At 34.5% G+C, this 18,048-nt stretch overlaps 1 protein-coding gene across 1 annotated transcript in view; it reads right to left on the reverse strand.

The window, feature by feature from the left end:
• SHOC1 (shortage in chiasmata 1) overlaps window positions 1–18,048 on the reverse strand; it is a 57,671-nt gene that overhangs the window by 26,466 nt on the left and 13,157 nt on the right. Inside the window, exons 5-11 of the mRNA XM_080371072.1 lie at window positions 16,628–16,794; window positions 14,007–14,273; window positions 8,906–9,054; window positions 7,962–8,056; window positions 6,703–6,945; window positions 2,645–2,791; window positions 471–647 (exon numbers count right to left, since the gene is read on the reverse strand). Coding sequence (XP_080227198.1) covers window positions 471–647; window positions 2,645–2,791; window positions 6,703–6,945; window positions 7,962–8,056; window positions 8,906–9,054; window positions 14,007–14,273; window positions 16,628–16,794 — 1,245 coding nt within the window. The remainder of the gene's footprint in view (window positions 1–470; window positions 648–2,644; window positions 2,792–6,702; window positions 6,946–7,961; window positions 8,057–8,905; window positions 9,055–14,006; window positions 14,274–16,627; window positions 16,795–18,048) is intronic.

An 18,048-nucleotide genomic window follows, 5' to 3' on the forward strand; every position in this document is an offset into this window, starting at 1 on the left:
GGGTTTTTACATGCCATGGAGGAGAGAAATGAAGCCAGAAAGAAACAAAATTAATAGGGATTTTTCTTCTAATTTCTAACATGGGCATAATGTTTTGCATCATGCAGGTGTGACAAACACTAGCTACTAAAAGGAACAAACCAACAAAAATATATAGACAGTTTTTAATTTTATAATTGAGCACGAAAAAATTGTTTGGTATAAACCCAACATTTCTGAAGCATATCTAGAATATTTTTAAATCCAATTCAGCTAGAATAATTTTTGTATTACAATATTGAAGTCAATAAATGTAACATTGAAGAACTAGGAAACACTATTTTAGAAATAAAAGAAGAAATTCATTACTTTAATTACAAAATAAACTGATGAAAGTTTTATCATCAATTTATCAAACATCTTGAACCTTGTATCACCAATTGAACCTGTATCAGTATTGAAGAAAACAAAGATTTTTTTGAAAAACATACCTTCTTTAAAGCAATCGCATATCACTTTCTCTTGCTGTTTTAAGAAAAACCTTGTATGATCAAATTTAAGGCTGTCAAAGCGCCATTTTACAGCAGCAAGTTCACCCAGGTGTGTCAAATCTTTTAGAACAGGAGCGGCTGCTTCTTCCAAGAGGCAGTATGCCTGCCATTGGCTTTCTGGATAGCACAATAAAAAAATTTCATAATAATAATGTTTGGTTTCATATATTACTACTGGACAAGAATATTGAAAAGACCTATCAAAACACAAACAACACTGACTTCTTCAAGAAAGCTGTAACATTAACAGGCAAACAGTTGCTCCCCCTGGCAGCCTCCTGGGTGGTAGGATTAAGCTGATCTTCACAGCAGGCAACTTTGTTATTCCATGGATTTCATAAAGTGATCAGACTCCATGTTGAAAAGTTAGGATTTTCTACTCTTGTGACACCTGCTAAGATTATACTATTATTCCGTTGCTTGACAGCTGCCTTCTACTTTGTAGTCTAAACCTAGACTTAGTTCCTTTATATCCACTTGTTACCACAACTTCAACTTAAATGGCCCTTCTCCTTCTCTGGTATTTAACTTCTAGTATCTTTGTCTAGCTAGACTAATAAGTCAGTCTCTTCGTACTTTAATACTAACAGTTCTTAATAGCTTCTGAGTGGCTGTCCTACAGTTCTTTCCAAATTACGACTGAGTTTCTTGCTATTAGCATCCATGACAGAGCTGTCAATTGCTGAATGAGTTGAAAGAGATGTCTTTTTCCTCAGGTAAGAAGGTGAAACTCTTCTGTACCCATTTTATAAAATTACAGTTGAGTTGATCACATCAACAAGATCAAAACTCTATGATTCTTCATTTTCAAAGATCTACTTTTGCTTTTGAAAAGTATTTCCAACTGATCTATACAAATCATTTGATTAGCAGCTGACAACTCACTTGGTCAATGCATTATTTCATAACAGCAATTAATAACTTCAACTTTTTAAGCATTCTCAAAAAAGGCATATTATTATATCCAGTTTTTCAGCCTTTAAGGAAATAAGCCAGATGCTACTATAGTATTTTGGATGCCCATTGTATAATTTCATTCAGCTATTCCTGTATTACTGTATTAATTTTTTTAAGGTGTATGTTTCATCATGCATCTTCAATGTTCCACTGTTAAGTAATATGCTTGTGTGAATCTTTCTGATCTCTGTTTTAGATAGAGCTTGTTTTTGATAATGATTCCTTTCTTTCATGTGCAAGGTAACCATGGTGAAAAACACTTTATTTCAAAGACTCTAATGGCACATTCAGTCCCAACAAATACTACCTTTGCCAAATGCTGTTTTTTGTTTTGACTGCAGAAAAGCTTTATATTTTGTTCCAGTTGCATTAAAGGAGTCTTGCTTCAAAATTATTTAAAAAAAAAATAAATAAATATGCTTATAGCTGTTATATGAGTCCCATCTCAGATGGGAACATGAAAATACTGTTACACTCTTTCACTGGTTTCACGAGAGACTTGCATTAAGCACATGGTTGGAGTGAATGTATTTCCATGAAAAAACAAACTAACCTGTGCTAGGCCTACAACTTCCTAGCACTGGCCATGCTTAATTTGAAGCTGTAAACTATCCTGGATAAATATCTTCTAGGTTCTTTCTCACCACTTCTACTGCATGACAAAATTGTTGTCAGCACATGTTCTCTCATACAATGCCTTGAAAAGTACAACAGCAATAGTTCACAGGTTAAGGCTCAGTCATGTATGAGAAATCCATAGTGGATTACTACAGTGTTAAAGATATTTCCTACCAAAATGACTGTCAATCCTTTCCATCTCTAATTCTCTTATTTAATCTGTCAGAGGAAAAAATACAGAATAATAATTTGAGGGTACTGACTGGCATTAAGAGGTTTCGTGTCCACTGATTTAGATCAGACATGACTCAAAGTCCGTACTTTTTAGTTTGCATGCTATTTGCTTTAGTTTTAAGACAGAATTCCACAGCCTGCTGTTACACCTGCATCAAAATAAATATCCTTCTATTTCGAATGTTTTCAGTCACAAGAAGCAGAGACTAAGCCTAATAATTTCCATATTTTTCTGAGTAGTACTATTTAACATAAAACTATATTGCAAAGATATATAAAACAAAGCATATCCAAAACCAGTATACCTGATGCTTGAATATCAATTGTGACACTGTCCTCATTCTCTCGTTCTTTTTCCTCTGTTCTTACAGTCTCACAAACAGAACTGTCCTCTTTGTGAACATGCATATGCTGTTCTTCAGGTTCTAGCACTACATCATTAAACCACAAGTGAATATTTAGATACAAATATCACAAAACCAGCTCAATCAATAAGAAAATAGTTCTATAAATCATTCTACATGCAAAAATATTTTCAGATTAAGTAGTTTCTATGACACATACATTTTCTTTTCATTAATTTCTTTACTGTTTTCATGCGCTTATATAGTATGGGAAAACCATCAAGACACAGACAGAGATGAGGCCCTGTCAGCCTTCACAGCCCAAGAAGTCAGGCATTAGTTCCTCTTCCTTAGGGCAGAAATACAAAGCTGGGAAAATTAAGGAGCTGGTACTACAGCTCTATAGGAAAGCTCATATGTCTTTATGTGGAGGAAAAACCATATATGAGAGGAAAGATGTTGCTGACTATAAGGAGCTCGAACTATGAAAAATAGTGTGAGTAGAAAAGGTTAGATAGTCTAAGTGACACAGAAAGAATATGGAAGTGGCAAATGGCAGAAAAAAAGCAAAGAGAAAATAAAAAATGCTTATTGAAAATAACTTTTTCTCCTGCCTTACAGCTATTTTTGCAACCTGTTAGTAATTCTAAGTCTCCTTCCCTTATTCCTTATGAATACTAATGCATGAGCTACAGCTTCTGCCTGCAAAGTTTCTTTTGGCAGCTCTACCTCTTAATTTCTGAGAGCAGTTCTGGCCAAATAGGTGTCTCCTAAATATTGCTGATTTTTTCTAGTTAAGAATGTCAGTCCCCTCAGAAAACAATTTGGTCATACAGACACATAAACAAAAGAAAAATTTTTATTCTAGTTAAGTTAAAAAAAAACCTTTTCTGAAAACCTATACAAGCTTCAAAACTGGATCAATGAACTGTTTCTACTACTTCCCTCCTGTGTATTTTCTGAACTAAATATTATACACAATGATGTCTTTAAAATGTAAGCCAAACAACGAAGACAATAAAGAAAAAGCCCTACAAGCAGTGCTGGCATTTCTTACTTTCAGTTAGATTTAGAATGACCCTTAACAAATATTTTTCATTACTATAAAAGTATGCAATAGTTTACACAATTTCTGCATCACTGTGGTAAGACCTATACATTTTAATGGGTTCTCTATATATCAGACATAACTGATGTGCAACACTAGGGTCAACCTGTAAACATAGTATAAACTGCTGTAACTTAAACCACAAGCCTATTTGTAAATGTTACAGCTTGTTTCAGTCAATACATTTGGATTCTTGTTAGGCGATGCAGTTCTAGGTGGTAGCATAAATCTTCATCTCAGGTTCCTTGATCTACTTTTTAAATTGGAATTGTTGCTTTCTAAAGCCATGGAAGTGTTTTAGGCATGTGTACCACTGTCAGTAACAGATACGAACTTTATCAAGAAATAACTTCCTCCACAAGATTACATATGCTTGCTATTTAACAAGTATTCCAATTCTATTCTATAAGGAATTACTGATGAAAGCTTTTATGTAAAAATTTTAACTTTTTTTTTTTTTATGGGACATGTAACTGAAATACAGATAAAAGTTATTGTCAAAATTCTGCCATACAAGTCAAAAATTGAAAACCCTTTTTTTTATACAACTTTACCCTGAAAATGAATCTGGAAATATGTCACTGTCTCCCAATATTTTGCATCATAAATATTTCTTTTTTAAAACAAACAAGGAATTTCTTCTACTTCTTTAACCTCTCTGCTATTTGGCATTTCTGCAATGTTCAGTGCATAGCCTGAGATTCTTTCATAAGTATTGTCAACAACAAAAACAGGGCTATCAACAACTTTCTGTTTTCCTTAAGACCTGTTCTGCCTCATTGTCTGATGGGGTTTACACCAAGGTAACTGACTCAAATGTTTTTTTCTGGAGAAGAACTTTTAACTATTGTTCATTGTCTAGGCTATGGTAGTTCTACAAAAATAACTGTATTGATAATTACTATTTGATAACTACAATTGATAACTACTATTTCTCCAAACAGGCCAGGAATTCTGACTCAGAACATACAGATGGAAGAGAACTTCTGGAATAAGTACCATTTAGAGTTACTTTGTCAGAATAGGAATAGAGACATATTTATTCTATTAAAAACCACTTCCACCACCAAAAAGACCCTAAACCCAAAACCAAAGTGCACACACACACCCCGCAACCAAACCAAACACACAAAATCCCCTAATGGATTTAATGGAAAAAACAAAAGGCTACATTAAAGATCGTAAAAATACTAACGTTGCCTTCAAAGGACTTTCCCCCCCCTCAATCTACTAGCACGAACCAGCATCTATTTTAACTGGTATAAGAGAACAGATTTAAACCTGGAAAAAATGACAGAATGACTTGGTTCACATACCTTTTCCAGGACTACCTACATCACTTTCTTCCATTCTTTGGGTGAGTATATGTTTAAATCTCAGCATCATAAAGTTGCTCAGATCAGAATCATCATTGTTCCATTTTGTAGCAAGTGCAAATGATGCAGAATTTTGACTGTTGGATGAGTTGTTTTGTTTAGAAGACACATCTTTACAGCTGACTGACTCAGATGATTTGGGATTCTTCTTTTCTTGGTTTAAGAAATAAATTGCCTTTTCTACCTTATTCTTTTTTATGCTTCCTCCAGGAAGCCCTTCTTCCACAGATGTATTTGTACTGTCACTTTCGGCAGATGATGCAGGACTTACATGCAGGGCAATGTACTGCTTTTGAGTCTGTGGTGATGTGTGAAGATTAATTACTTTGTCCAATTGATGTCTTTCAGTAGAAAGATCCTCCTGGTTTATTAGGGAATTCTTCTCTTTAAGCCATCCTACAAAATAATATTTAATTTCTTCAGTGCACATAGATTTTTTTTGTTTTCTTTCTCCTGGTTGAAATACTTCGGATAATTATAGAAAAAGCATTTCTTTATTCTTTCTGCCTTCCCAGATCATTATAATCCACTTTTAGAAAACTTTTACTGATTAGACCTAAGTAAAACTGTACAATGTTGAGAAACAGAAGGCCATGATACTGTTTGGAGAAGTTTTCACCATCTGCATGGTGCCTACTGGTGTTAAGATTTCTATGAAGTGGGATGGATGCAACACATTTAATCAGGAAGAAAGATTGAAAGATTAACAGATTTTTTTTTAAAGAAAAAAAAAAGAAGTAAAGTATGCATTAGTTCCCTCTAAAGATGCGCTTCACTAGAACTGCAAATTTTTGCATTGCTTCTGCACGTCCATGTTAAACACAGTACCTAAACACTTCACAATACGCAAAAAGCAGTTGTGGCAACATTCTTTTATGAGTGGTGCCTATTCATTTCACAATATATCATATTACTGTAAATTCTTAGAGTTCTACAACTACAACTGATGCCTTGCAGCCAGGCCATAGTTATATAATGAAATCTAAATAACTTTTTGCATTTTCTATTGAAGCTTGGTTGTAAGTATTCATAATGGTCCATGAGAAATTCTGCAGCTTATGAGTGGCTCATAATTTAAACCATAGCCAGCATACCCCCCCCCCCCCCCCCCCCCCGAATAGCATTATAAAATAAAGAATTTTCACTGTAACATACTCTCCCCACTGACCTTCTGCAGATAGGACTATATTAATGTCTGCTTTATTAAAATATTCCAGTACAAAACTACTATTTGTTAAGAAATTCTCCTGTATGAAACTGTTTCACTAAAATAGCATGACTGGTGGAGGTTACTTTTCATCTGCACATTAGCAAAAAAGATAACTTGGTGTAGTTAAACACTTTTGTTCCTACAATTTGTTCTAAGTTTGTGAAAATACACTTTAATTGTAGTAGTTGCTACAAAACATTTTGTTCTCGAGAATAAGAAATCTTCCACTTCCTTCCTTCTTGGACGTATGTAACTGTCACTGTGTGATTCTCTGTTACTTATCTTTTGACTTCTTATTACTTTCCTTAAAAAAGAAGATACTTACTTTCTAACTCATATGATGTAAATTGTGTGAATGTTTCTACTTCTGTAGGAAGCTCAATGTTTGCATTACTGGCATCCGTATTTAATTGCTCCAAAGTTTCTATGGAGACTGGATTTAAACCCAAATGAAGCCACCAGCCCTCCTCTAGTGAGCTAGACATTGGTGCTTCTACCTCAGCTAGTAGCATTTCCTTCAGTTCTGTAAGTGAATGATGCTGATATGCAAGTTTAACAGTCTGATGCTCTACAAAAACCAGAAATCAACATATAATATTAATAATATAGAAACATAAAACCAGAATGACATTTTGGAAAGAAAAGCTCCTAAGTATTGATGACCTACTACACATATCCATTGTTTATACTTCCATTTGTAACACAGTATCCTTTAATAAACTTCAGAGCAAAGCAGTTGGTGTTACCAGAACAAGTGTGCTTTTTATTGAGTGTATGAGTAGGGGAGGGGTAATTTTTTTCCAGATCTAATAATGTGTAGCTGGTAGCTGCATTACAAAAGTTACAAATTATCTTATTATCTGTGAGCTTACTTGTCATGCTTACTAAGACTCAACATAGTCCTTACCTGAAAAAAGTAAAGAACTTAAATAGTAATGAGCCTACCATACATTATTTTCAACTATAAATGAATGTACAAATGAATCAGACAACATAACAAGTCAATATAGCTAAGTCAGTGAAGGCAAATAAAATGAAATGAAAGAACAGTGGTAATGTGTATTCTGGTGCTGTCAGAAATAACCTGCAGCTTATTTTGGTTTTGTGTATTTTGCTTCCTTATATGAACTCTGCTCTTGTCAAGTTATGACATTATTTTTCATTAACAGTACTTTTCTATCGATTGACACATATTTTGAAACATTAAGGAAAAATAGCAGACAGAAAAGAGTTCAACAGATTACCAAATTTCAGTTACCACAGTTACTGAATGTAACTAGTAGTTGTGAGCTGAACATTTTCATAATGAAACAAAACTCTTGCTTCATTTAATTTACCTCCATAGAAAGATACATGACGTATCAACTCCCATGTTGCCATACTGTAAATTTTTATATGTACTATAAGAATCAGATAATCCAAACTTCAAAGGATTACATTAATTTGATAAACTTCATGGTTCAAAAGATGTGCTCTGCAATATAATGTCATCTTTTTTTGCTATATTTTGCTATATACATTTCTCCATGTACACGGAACTCTTCAACACCAATTAGAAATTGATCATCAATTAGAAATCCTTACCCACAAGTAAAATAGACTTCATATTATCCTGATACTTCTCTGATTGCCATACCAAAGATTCCAAGTATTCCCTAGAGGGTTCTGTAATCAAAATACTACAAAGAACATAAAATAAGACTTGGAGGTATGAAGTTTAACAGCATTATCTGTTGAATTTTGATTTATATAAAACTACCTTTTACAGATCTAATTTCTCTCTAAATTTTCCGTTCATTCATTCATTTACTTATTAAAGTTTTTTCTTGTCCATATAGAGAGTCACATCATGCAGCACCACAGTGAACAGGGAAGACTGAGAAGAGCCACCAAGGCTGGTTCATGAAGTAAAGAAGCACTGAATGGGAATACTCTTTAGACTATGGTTCCCTCCCCAAAAAGATATTTAAATACTTCATCTACAAGCAAGAAAGATAGCAAGGCAAGAATTATTAGTCTCAATACAAGATTAGAAGTAAAAGATGAAGCAATCCTAACCCCATGTCAGCATGAAAAGGTTTAAATTCCATTGTTGGGGGATATCCCCAAAACACAGGCAATACTTTCTTGTATCTCTTCTGGAGATTTAAGTAGGTAATAATTGTTCAACATCTGTGTCTGCCATATGTATAAATACATGCATATACACACATACATACTTGCTATATACATAAATGTTTACTGTTGCCTACTCTAAAAAGAAGATTGGAATTTCAGGCTATTATGTCCCCTAGAAGAAAGAGGTTTACAGTATCAACTGTCATTTCCTTTTGCAATTTCCCCTGAAAAGCCACATATATGGATTAGGCACTGTTCACTCTTTCATGCAAAATACAAAATATATACAGCTTTCTCAAAGAACATAACTACCAATTCACAAATAGACTAAAGTTATTTTTGCACTAATTTTGAGCATTTATGATTTAGACGATTTTTGACAAGATTTATTACTACAAAGTTTTTATTACCTGCTACCAGAAAGAGAAATAGGTTCTTCTTGAAGTCCTGTGCACAGAAAATTAACCCATGATCTTTGTTGTCTGCATGGAGGAGTTAAAGGTACTTCCATTTCATCTTTCCAATATGGAACATATTTAGCTAGAAATTGCACAAAGCCCCATGCAAAGTAAACAAAAACCCAAATTTAAATTACAAAGCAACTTGTGAATGAAACACACATGGTTTAGGAATTTTACACTAGTGAAATTTTGGATTAAAGTACAAAATACTTTCACGCGACAATTCACTATGTAATCAATAAACCCCAAATACTTCACATTTAATTTCCAGACAGTTTGGGGACAATAATGTGTAGATGAGATTCCTTTATTCATTCTGTAATGTAGTTATGGCTACATACTCTTCCTATGTAAGATTAATTTATTATTAAATTACCTGGCACGATGACTGAGGTTTTGATATTGTGTTCACCCCTGTTGGGCTTCTTAGATAGTTTCCACATAAATTAAGTTAATTAGATGGGAGAGAGACTTTGGACAATACTATGGTGGTGGTAACATTCAGATGAAAGGACTCAAGAACTTCAGAAACAGTCAGGATTTTACAGACAAAATTACTCTTTCAAGCAGAATTAATACAGTAATTATTAGGGATGACCACTGAAATTAATTACTACACTAGTGTTTTTTGGTTTTTTTTAAAAGCAGTACACAAAGAAACTTGGCATGTTAAAAGCCCTCTGCAAGTCACTTTTCAAATCCTTTTTTTTTTTTGCCAATCATATTAAATGCAGACATTTTAAAGGATTATTGCTTTTTATTCAAATCTAATATGCAGTTTGCAACTTCATTGACTTTGGTTTCATTCCACAAAAATTGGTGGTTTACATGATCACCTTGTTATTAATCTCTGGCATTATTCCATAATATTTCTCATTAAGCTTGACCAGAAAGTAGAGGTCACAAAAAACACAGTTCCTCCATGGTCTGTGAAAACTAACAGCCAGAATTCTAAGTACGTAAGTGCCTCCATAAGGAAAACCACTTGTAACAATCTCCCTATTCATTCCAACAGGCAGTAAGCAGCTGCAGGCATCATACACACATTGTTTGGCCAACTGGCACACAGCAGGCTATGAATCAGCCACCTGCCCAGCTGCTTACAGCTGCTCCTTGTCTAACCTAACAAGCAGATTGTACGGCAGGAAGGGCAGGAAGGATAAAGGACAGTGTTAGAAAGTCAAAGAATATACAGCACACATTGGAGAAAAAAAAAAAGAGAGAGAGAAAAAAACACCAAAGAAACCAAACTTAAGAAATAAAGGTGGTTGCAAAAGAAAGAAGCAGACTTCCAATCAGTATAATTTCTTTCCCATTTACTTAGAACTAAAAAAAGCCCAGTGAACTTCTGCTCACAGACAATTTTTGGTGATGAGAAACAAATTTATCACTTTTCTTTGAACAGGACAGGAGCTGATTGCAGGACAGCAAAAATTCCTGACACATCTAAAAAGAGCAATTATTTCTCTTTGAGCAATTCTGTTCATATTCAGTCTGTTCATATTCAGTCATAAACTGCCTACGCTCAGGGTGCCATTCCCCTTCTCAGAGCACTAATGACTGAGTGAATCCTCTTATCTGTCAACACTTTCATCAATAAACAACCCCCACAGCTGGCAGGAGAGGAATGCAAATGATGAAATGTTTACAGAAAAAGCCATTATTTTATGACTGTTTCTTCTCAGAGTTCAAGCAAACATATTTCACTTCTGGTAAGTCATAAATAGCAAAACTAATTAGAAGGAGAAGACTGCAGGGCTGAATTTTTTGCCAAATGCTGAAATTTGAACCCTAATAAAGGAACTTCCATTAGCAAACAGTGTCTTAGCAGTGCATGTACAGGTTTGCAGGTCTCTATCGTATAGATCTGAGTATATCCTACAAAAAAAAAAAAAAGAAAAAAAAGCATGGAAGTATGGAAGTTGTCTGTGCCCCAATGACTGAATCTTGCCTGACTTAATGGCAGAGCTGAGCCAGAAAACTGGCAATAAAGTTCAATGCTATCATTTTCTTTTTAAAACAATCCAAGTTGGTTTGACTACTCATCTACTCCAGAAGAATGGACAATATCCTAGATAAGATCACAGATTCATAGAATCACTTGGGTTGGAAAAGACCTTTAAGATCACCAAATCCAATCATTAACCCAGGACCGCCAAGACCATCACATCACAGTCAGCTTGTTATTACTGTATATAGGAGGAAGGTCTCAAATCTGTTCAGATTTGCTGCACTTAGGCTCCTCCTGCTTATCACACGCTTTAGAAGTAAAAAGCAGTCAGATACCTCACTAGATACAGTTAATCATGCTAGGCAGTAATCTCCACATTGTTTTGGTGGGACAAGATATGGTGGGTGTGCCTTGAGCTTTTGTATCAGACACTTTGAGCTGACATGAGTGCTCCTACCAAAAGTCCACTTAAATGCAGTATCAGGACTGTGATGCTATTAGCTTGAAGGAGACAACTATTAGTTAAGTTTACATCATACTGAAACTAAGACAAGAAGAGGAGTTTTGGTCTGGAGAAAACTCAAAATTTCTCAAGGATTTTAATAATTGCTGGGTGGAAAACTATCAAGTTAACATGCACTGGAGGATAATACTTCTATTGTCCAATGCAATAATGGACAGATTTTTTCCAAGATAGGATACACACTAGGATGAGAGGTACATGTTTATTCAAGTGTTGCCACTCTGCCCAGATCACATCCATTTGTAAATGGCATTCTTTGTGCAGGCTTTTCTGCATGGAATTAAAGGTGAAAAATGTCACCAGCACAGCCATTTTTCTGCCTCCCTTAGCCAGTCAACATTAAGCTGTGAAAACAGTGGGGCTGGCAAGAATATCCATTATTTTGAGAGGTTACACCTGAAACCTGAAGAAATTTTAACTGAGGTTGGATAGTTAGTTTGAACAGTCAGACACCAAACCTGTCTGGCATTGGTATGCGTTGTAACCAGCATGTCTCACTGAGTTTTCAAGCTATTAAAGGTGGGTATGTATGAAGGATTTCTTTATGCTAATGTAGGAGAAGCCAGGATTCAATGCACACATTAGCAAATATTCAACACTTTCAGTTTATTTCTGCGGGAAAAAAGCTGTGGTGACTATGTGAGTTAATGTCACAATCAAAAAGCTGTACTGAACCGTTTGCAAACCAAAAATGTCTGCATAGGAGTTCTGAATCTGTAGAAGTTATAAACTCAGTACTTCTCCCTGGTTTGTCCTCCACCACCCTCTTTTGAAAGCATTTACATAAGACACTAACAAACTTTAAACTGCGCTCTCTGACTCCACAATTTTAATCAATCTGTCTCAGCTTTCCTCTGCCCTCTCTGCATAGATATATTGTTAGATAAAACCCTTAAATATCTAATCAGGTGCCAAAGATATAGACACCACTTGCAGCCAAAAGCAAAATGAAGGAACTGTAAAGTTGGTTGTGTTCAGCTTTTAAAACTGTTAAAAGGTGTATGGCATTTCTGCCTGCTGATGGTGCAGGTACAAAATAGTAGATTACACAAAGCAAATGTTCTTATCTTTTATCTATAAGGGGCATGTACTCCCAAGAACAAAATATGGGGACAATCACTTGAAGGCTTTATTTTAAGTATCACCCCTTGATTTACATACATCTTCCTACCTGACTCACAGAATTCCAACATTCCTTTGCTATTACTGGCACAAACCTCTTGTGGCATGGGACAGTACTTGAAAATTTCTATTTTGTCTGTAATTTCTGCTTTGAGATCTGAAAACAGATTCAAAAAGGTGTCATAAATGAACCATTTATTGCTTTTTCTTGTGAGAGCAATTTTTTTCTTTCAATTTTTTAATGGAATCTCCATAATATATATTGTGAAAAATTACAGTTACACTTAGTAACCCCAAATCCCATAGCTGATCTAAGCAGTATTCAGTCTTGTCCCTTAAAGGTGCCAGAAAAAAAATAAAGTATAGTATAGTCACTACCTGAACTATTCAAGGTTCTTATGTGATCACATAATCACAGTGATGTGATTTCTGGAACTAGAAGGTAGCCTAAATTTAGTTTATCAGGAGTTTGTGTACAAAGATTTTCTTGCTACTAGAAAGGACTAAAACAGAACAAAAAAGAATAATAGGTTGACATCTATGTGCAAAATCCTCAAATCTCTGAGTGGACGTTGGTTCACTCAGCTTAGAACATGGCATGTTCTAAGTACATGTTGTGGTGTACTAAATGTATCAGAGGAATGAACATTAAACTGCCTTAGTCAAGTATACACTTAAAATTTTTGTTCCTTTCTTCAATAAGAGACTGGATTGCTGCTGCCCTATCAGGAACAGAATTCAGCACACCTGCTTCATACTCAGGAGCAGGAATCTTGCTTCTTTGAGCTGCTTTCTGTCCACCAAATAAGTGGTTTTCCTCACTTGTTTGCCCAAACCAATGTAAACTGGTTTATTTAAATCAAAATTTAAAAATCTCAGGCACTGTATTTAACTACAAAAAATACTGTCATAGATATCAATTCAATAGCCAGTTACTGTCATTGAAATTGTACTTATCTGTAGTATAACAGCATTTAAGTAACTTTAATTCCTTTAAAGAAATTACTACTGTCATTTAGAATATTCCTATTATCCACGGAAATATTTAACCCTTTTTTCTAGAAATCTGCTTTCATGTTTGCAATTACAATGCAATATAAGCAATTTTTATTGTATGACTCCACTGCATATAATCCTCTTAAGGATGTATCTGAAAGTAAACCTAATTACTGATAAGAAAACATAACACTGAATTATTATATTAATGGTAGACTGGATATCATGAATCATGGCTCATGTTACATTTGTTTCCAAGATTACAACCCAACCATGGATTGAACCAAATGGGAAATAATTTATTTCCCCTTGTCTATTTAAGAAGACATTTCTAATACTAAGAAATCTGTGTTCAGCACACTTCATAATCTCATACAGAGAAATTCTTATTTGATAGGCTGTGATGTAATTCGTAAGTGAACTGAGTATAAAGGACCTAGATTGTGTTAGATGTGTGCAAATGAAAGAAAAATCAGGTGGATTGAAGCAAACCAACTCTCACCTTCTTTGATCACTTGTTTGCACACGTCTTCATCAGCCATGGTTTCTGGAGCTAAATTTAACAACTCTTTCAGTTCCAAGTATGATGGAATCTTAACAGAATCTGATCTGCCATTATTGTGTTTGCAGAATTCTAACTCAACAGGCAACATGAAAGACTGAAAAATATTAATCACAGCAGAATTGTAAGTAATTTCGGTTTTAGAATTTTGGAAAATGGAGCAAAAAAAGATTTGATATCAATTAAAAAAAGAATCCAAGCTAGCCCCCCAAATCCCAGAACATGTCTTGGTACTTTCCCATTTCCATGGACATGTCATGGCTTCCTGTTCTGGTTCATTTTTATTCTTAGTGTAGCAAGTACCTACATAAAACTGCCAACACATCAGGTCCCAGGGGAAACAGCTGATCAGAGTGGAGATTCCCAACAGCAGCATCCAAAAAGTAAAAACCCACAAATAATACCAGTGTTTTCTAACCTTGGTAATATGAAGGCTACAAATACTTGGCAAGTGTGAAAAGAATTCAGTAAAATGACTTGCAGATGAACAAACACTCATGCATAACGTAAATCAATCGCTAATATAATATTTAGCAAGGAACAATATGGTGATACCTCTTCATCTTTTACAGGTATGGCACAGAAGTTCTCTTTAATCCACTGCAATTCTTTTTTACGCTCTTCTATTTCCATTTCCTTTTGGAAAGTCAAACATTCCCTTTAAAAGACCATAAAATAATGCAAGTGACTTCTTTGTATTACTTTACACCTAAGACCGAAAGTCTTAGTAGTAGCTTTGATAGCCAAATGCATGGCAAAAGTTTTTTCCTAAATCTATGTTTTTCTAAGAAAGCAATTCCAAAGGATGCAGTAACAATCTGTGTAATTAACTGAAGTTACTTTTCAAGAAATAATACACTATATGCAGAGCAGAACCACTTAATAGTGGGACCTGCCTTAAAAAAGTTACAGAAAACCCCCCAGCATATTAAAACTGTTCATCATCTCAACACATATGTCCTGTCATGTAAAAATACTTTTTCCAAAAGCTGCTGACTTAATTTTCTTCTAATGTCAAGTTTTTATGCCATATACAAAATTTCTGCAATCTATAACATTCAGATTATTTACCTTTTGTCACCTTTAACTTCTGTTTTCAGGAATGATTCAGCACCAAAGGTGGCAAAGTATGCTCTCTACTAATTAAAATGAAAACTAAAAGTATGTTGCCTGGTTTAACCGACACACTTCTAAAATGCCAAGTAAAACTCAGGAGTGAGCCTACTACTTGTCTTGTAAAGTAAGGATACAAGCAGAAAAGGGATGAAGATTTTTCAAGTAGAAAGAGACCATTTCATTAGGCTTGACCCTCAAGGCCATTACAGGCACTAAATCTATAATGACTTTTTCAGGGGGATAGGAATACTTTAGACTGAAGAGTATAAATTGTTCCACACCTAGCCTTGGGCTGCTCACTGAATTTTATCTGAAGTAGAAGTCTGCCTAACTGTATATCTTTGTCTAAATGTGTTTCCCTGTGTGCTCTACTAGGAGATTTGGACTCCCACGTTTACAAGGCTTGTGGCTTTGCTAGTAAACTGCAGATAAGCAGGTCAGAGTTATTTCTGTCACGGTTCACACTAGCATTTTTTTCTTTTGTGACTGGAATTTCTGAAAGTCACTACAGAACTTGGATCATGTTCTCTTTGCTGGAAATTTACAGTATTTACACATGCACATAGTCTTATGTCCAAGGCTCACTGTGAGATCAGGGCTCATGTTTCAAAAAACCTGCAAACAACCCCACTCGTCTCTGCTCTGTTACTGTATAGGTACAGTTAAATCAGGTAAAATTGGCTTTGCCTTGCTTGTGATTCATGCAACCCTATCAAGCGCAAAGGAAGCCATACAAGTCATCCAGAAATGGAGTAAATCAGCGCAAAATTTAGCCAGACTTTATGAATGTATGCATACAGATCACTACATTCACAAAATAGTAGGCACATTCTGAATATAACTTATACCTGTTCTAATGTACCAGTTTGTTCAAATTCCTGACATAACATTAAATTAAATTCAATTAACCCAGTGGTATGAAAGTGAAGAAAACCATAAGAATAATTAATATTTGAATTTAAAGAAATACAATTCAGTAGGATAAGATCACGTATTTACTAACAGCACGACTGAGAGGAGAGAAAGAAGGAACATGTAAGCTAGTGTAAAATCCTGGCCCAAGTAAATTTAGTGGCATTTTACTGACAGGGTATCAGTCAGTCTGAGGAAGGACCAGGTTCCATAAAGATGAACATTTTTTCAGTGTGTCAAAACTAAACTCCTAAGCACATTACACACTTACAGAATGTAAAAATGATTCAATTTCATTTATCCAGTTTTCTTAAATAATGCATATAAATTTTACCCTACTCATTTTATTGTAAGAAAGAAGAAAAGCTGAATTCTTTACCTGCTGCCAATATAAATTAGTTAAAAAGTTAACATGCAACAGATGTTAAAATGTTAATAACATTATATGCAGACTATTATTTATGTTTAATATTATACAACAATTTGTCAATACCGGAAAATACTCTCTTCTGTTAAATTCTGTCCTTCAGAACGTAAAAGGGGATCTTTCACTAAAAAAAACTGTAGTCTGCTCAGAAGTTTAGATGAAGTAGGCAGTTTTTTATGAAAATTTTCAAGATTATCAATAAAAACAAGTTCCTCTTCCATATATAAATCTGAAGAAAAATAAAAAATGCATTAAAAAACAACATAAACATAAAAGGAGTTATCAGAATAAAGAGAATTGTTGAGCAACTGTTGGAATGCTGTAAATGTCAGCAAAACAATAACTACTTTTTACTTTAAATATTTTAGGATTTCTAATCTTTAAATGCAACAAAGTCTAGACTTCCAATAGTTCACGTGCTAAGTTTGATTTTCTTTTGCTTTTTCCTTTGTCTCATGTAACACCTGTTCAAAAGAAACTGTTTGCATTGTAAAGTATCATAAAGGAACTTCTGAAGTAAGTTTTAGCTGAGAAATGTGGCTTGGTGCAATTTTTAAATTAGAAAAGAAGCAATCTCTCTATACACATCTAAATCTAAATGCAGATTCTCTAATTTTGAAGCAACAAAAGTTATTCACAAAATGAGCAGACAAAAATATAGGTTACAAATTACTGTGATTTCAAGAAAGGTGAAATTATGGACCTTAATTTCTTTCGCATCTAGGCTACTACTCTCAATGAGACAGAACAGATGCAGTAATCATAACTCTATTTGATGTAATCCTTTATATTGGCAATATAATATACACATATATACACACACATTATACACAGAATTATATACAGAAGGGTTCTTCCGTATTTTTTACCAGTGCAGAAGTCCCCTCATTCCCACATCCCCCTTTCATTCCCTGTATGACTCGCTATCTGTAATCACCTTCCTTTCCTTCCTAGTGGCTGCAAATGATAGATAATGATTATGTTCCCCCCAAACTGTTTTACACTGCTAACACAAACAGACACCCATAAAGAAACCTTTCAATTAAAAAATAAAGGCCTTGTTATAAAATGCCTGTTTAATGAGTTCAGGAGAGGTTACTAAAGCTTCTAGTAGCCTACAAAGCTTAAAGTACCTCCAACTGAAAAAAATGACTTCTTTTCTGATACAATTTACAAAATTCCTGATCTGTTCTTCCTTTTCTTCAGGCATCCGGGAAAACAAAGTAGGAAGCACCTCAATAGTCAGGAAAACAGTAGCTGCAAAATTAGGTGCTAAGATCAATCAGAAAATAAAGATCGCTTCAATGGCATAAACTTGATCACGCTGTACTCAAATAATATCTCGTTTAATTGTTAGTTCAAAGAAAGTAGGATAAATCCTAATGCTAAATCAGATCGAATAAGGCACAATTTCACCCTTAATTTGAATTTATTATCACAATTTAGCCATACTTTTTATTATTTTATTATTATATTCATTTGT

This window comes from Falco punctatus, assembly GCF_963210335.1.
Source record: "Falco punctatus genome assembly, chromosome: Z".
Classification (NCBI taxonomy): Eukaryota; Metazoa; Chordata; class Aves; order Falconiformes; family Falconidae; genus Falco; species Falco punctatus.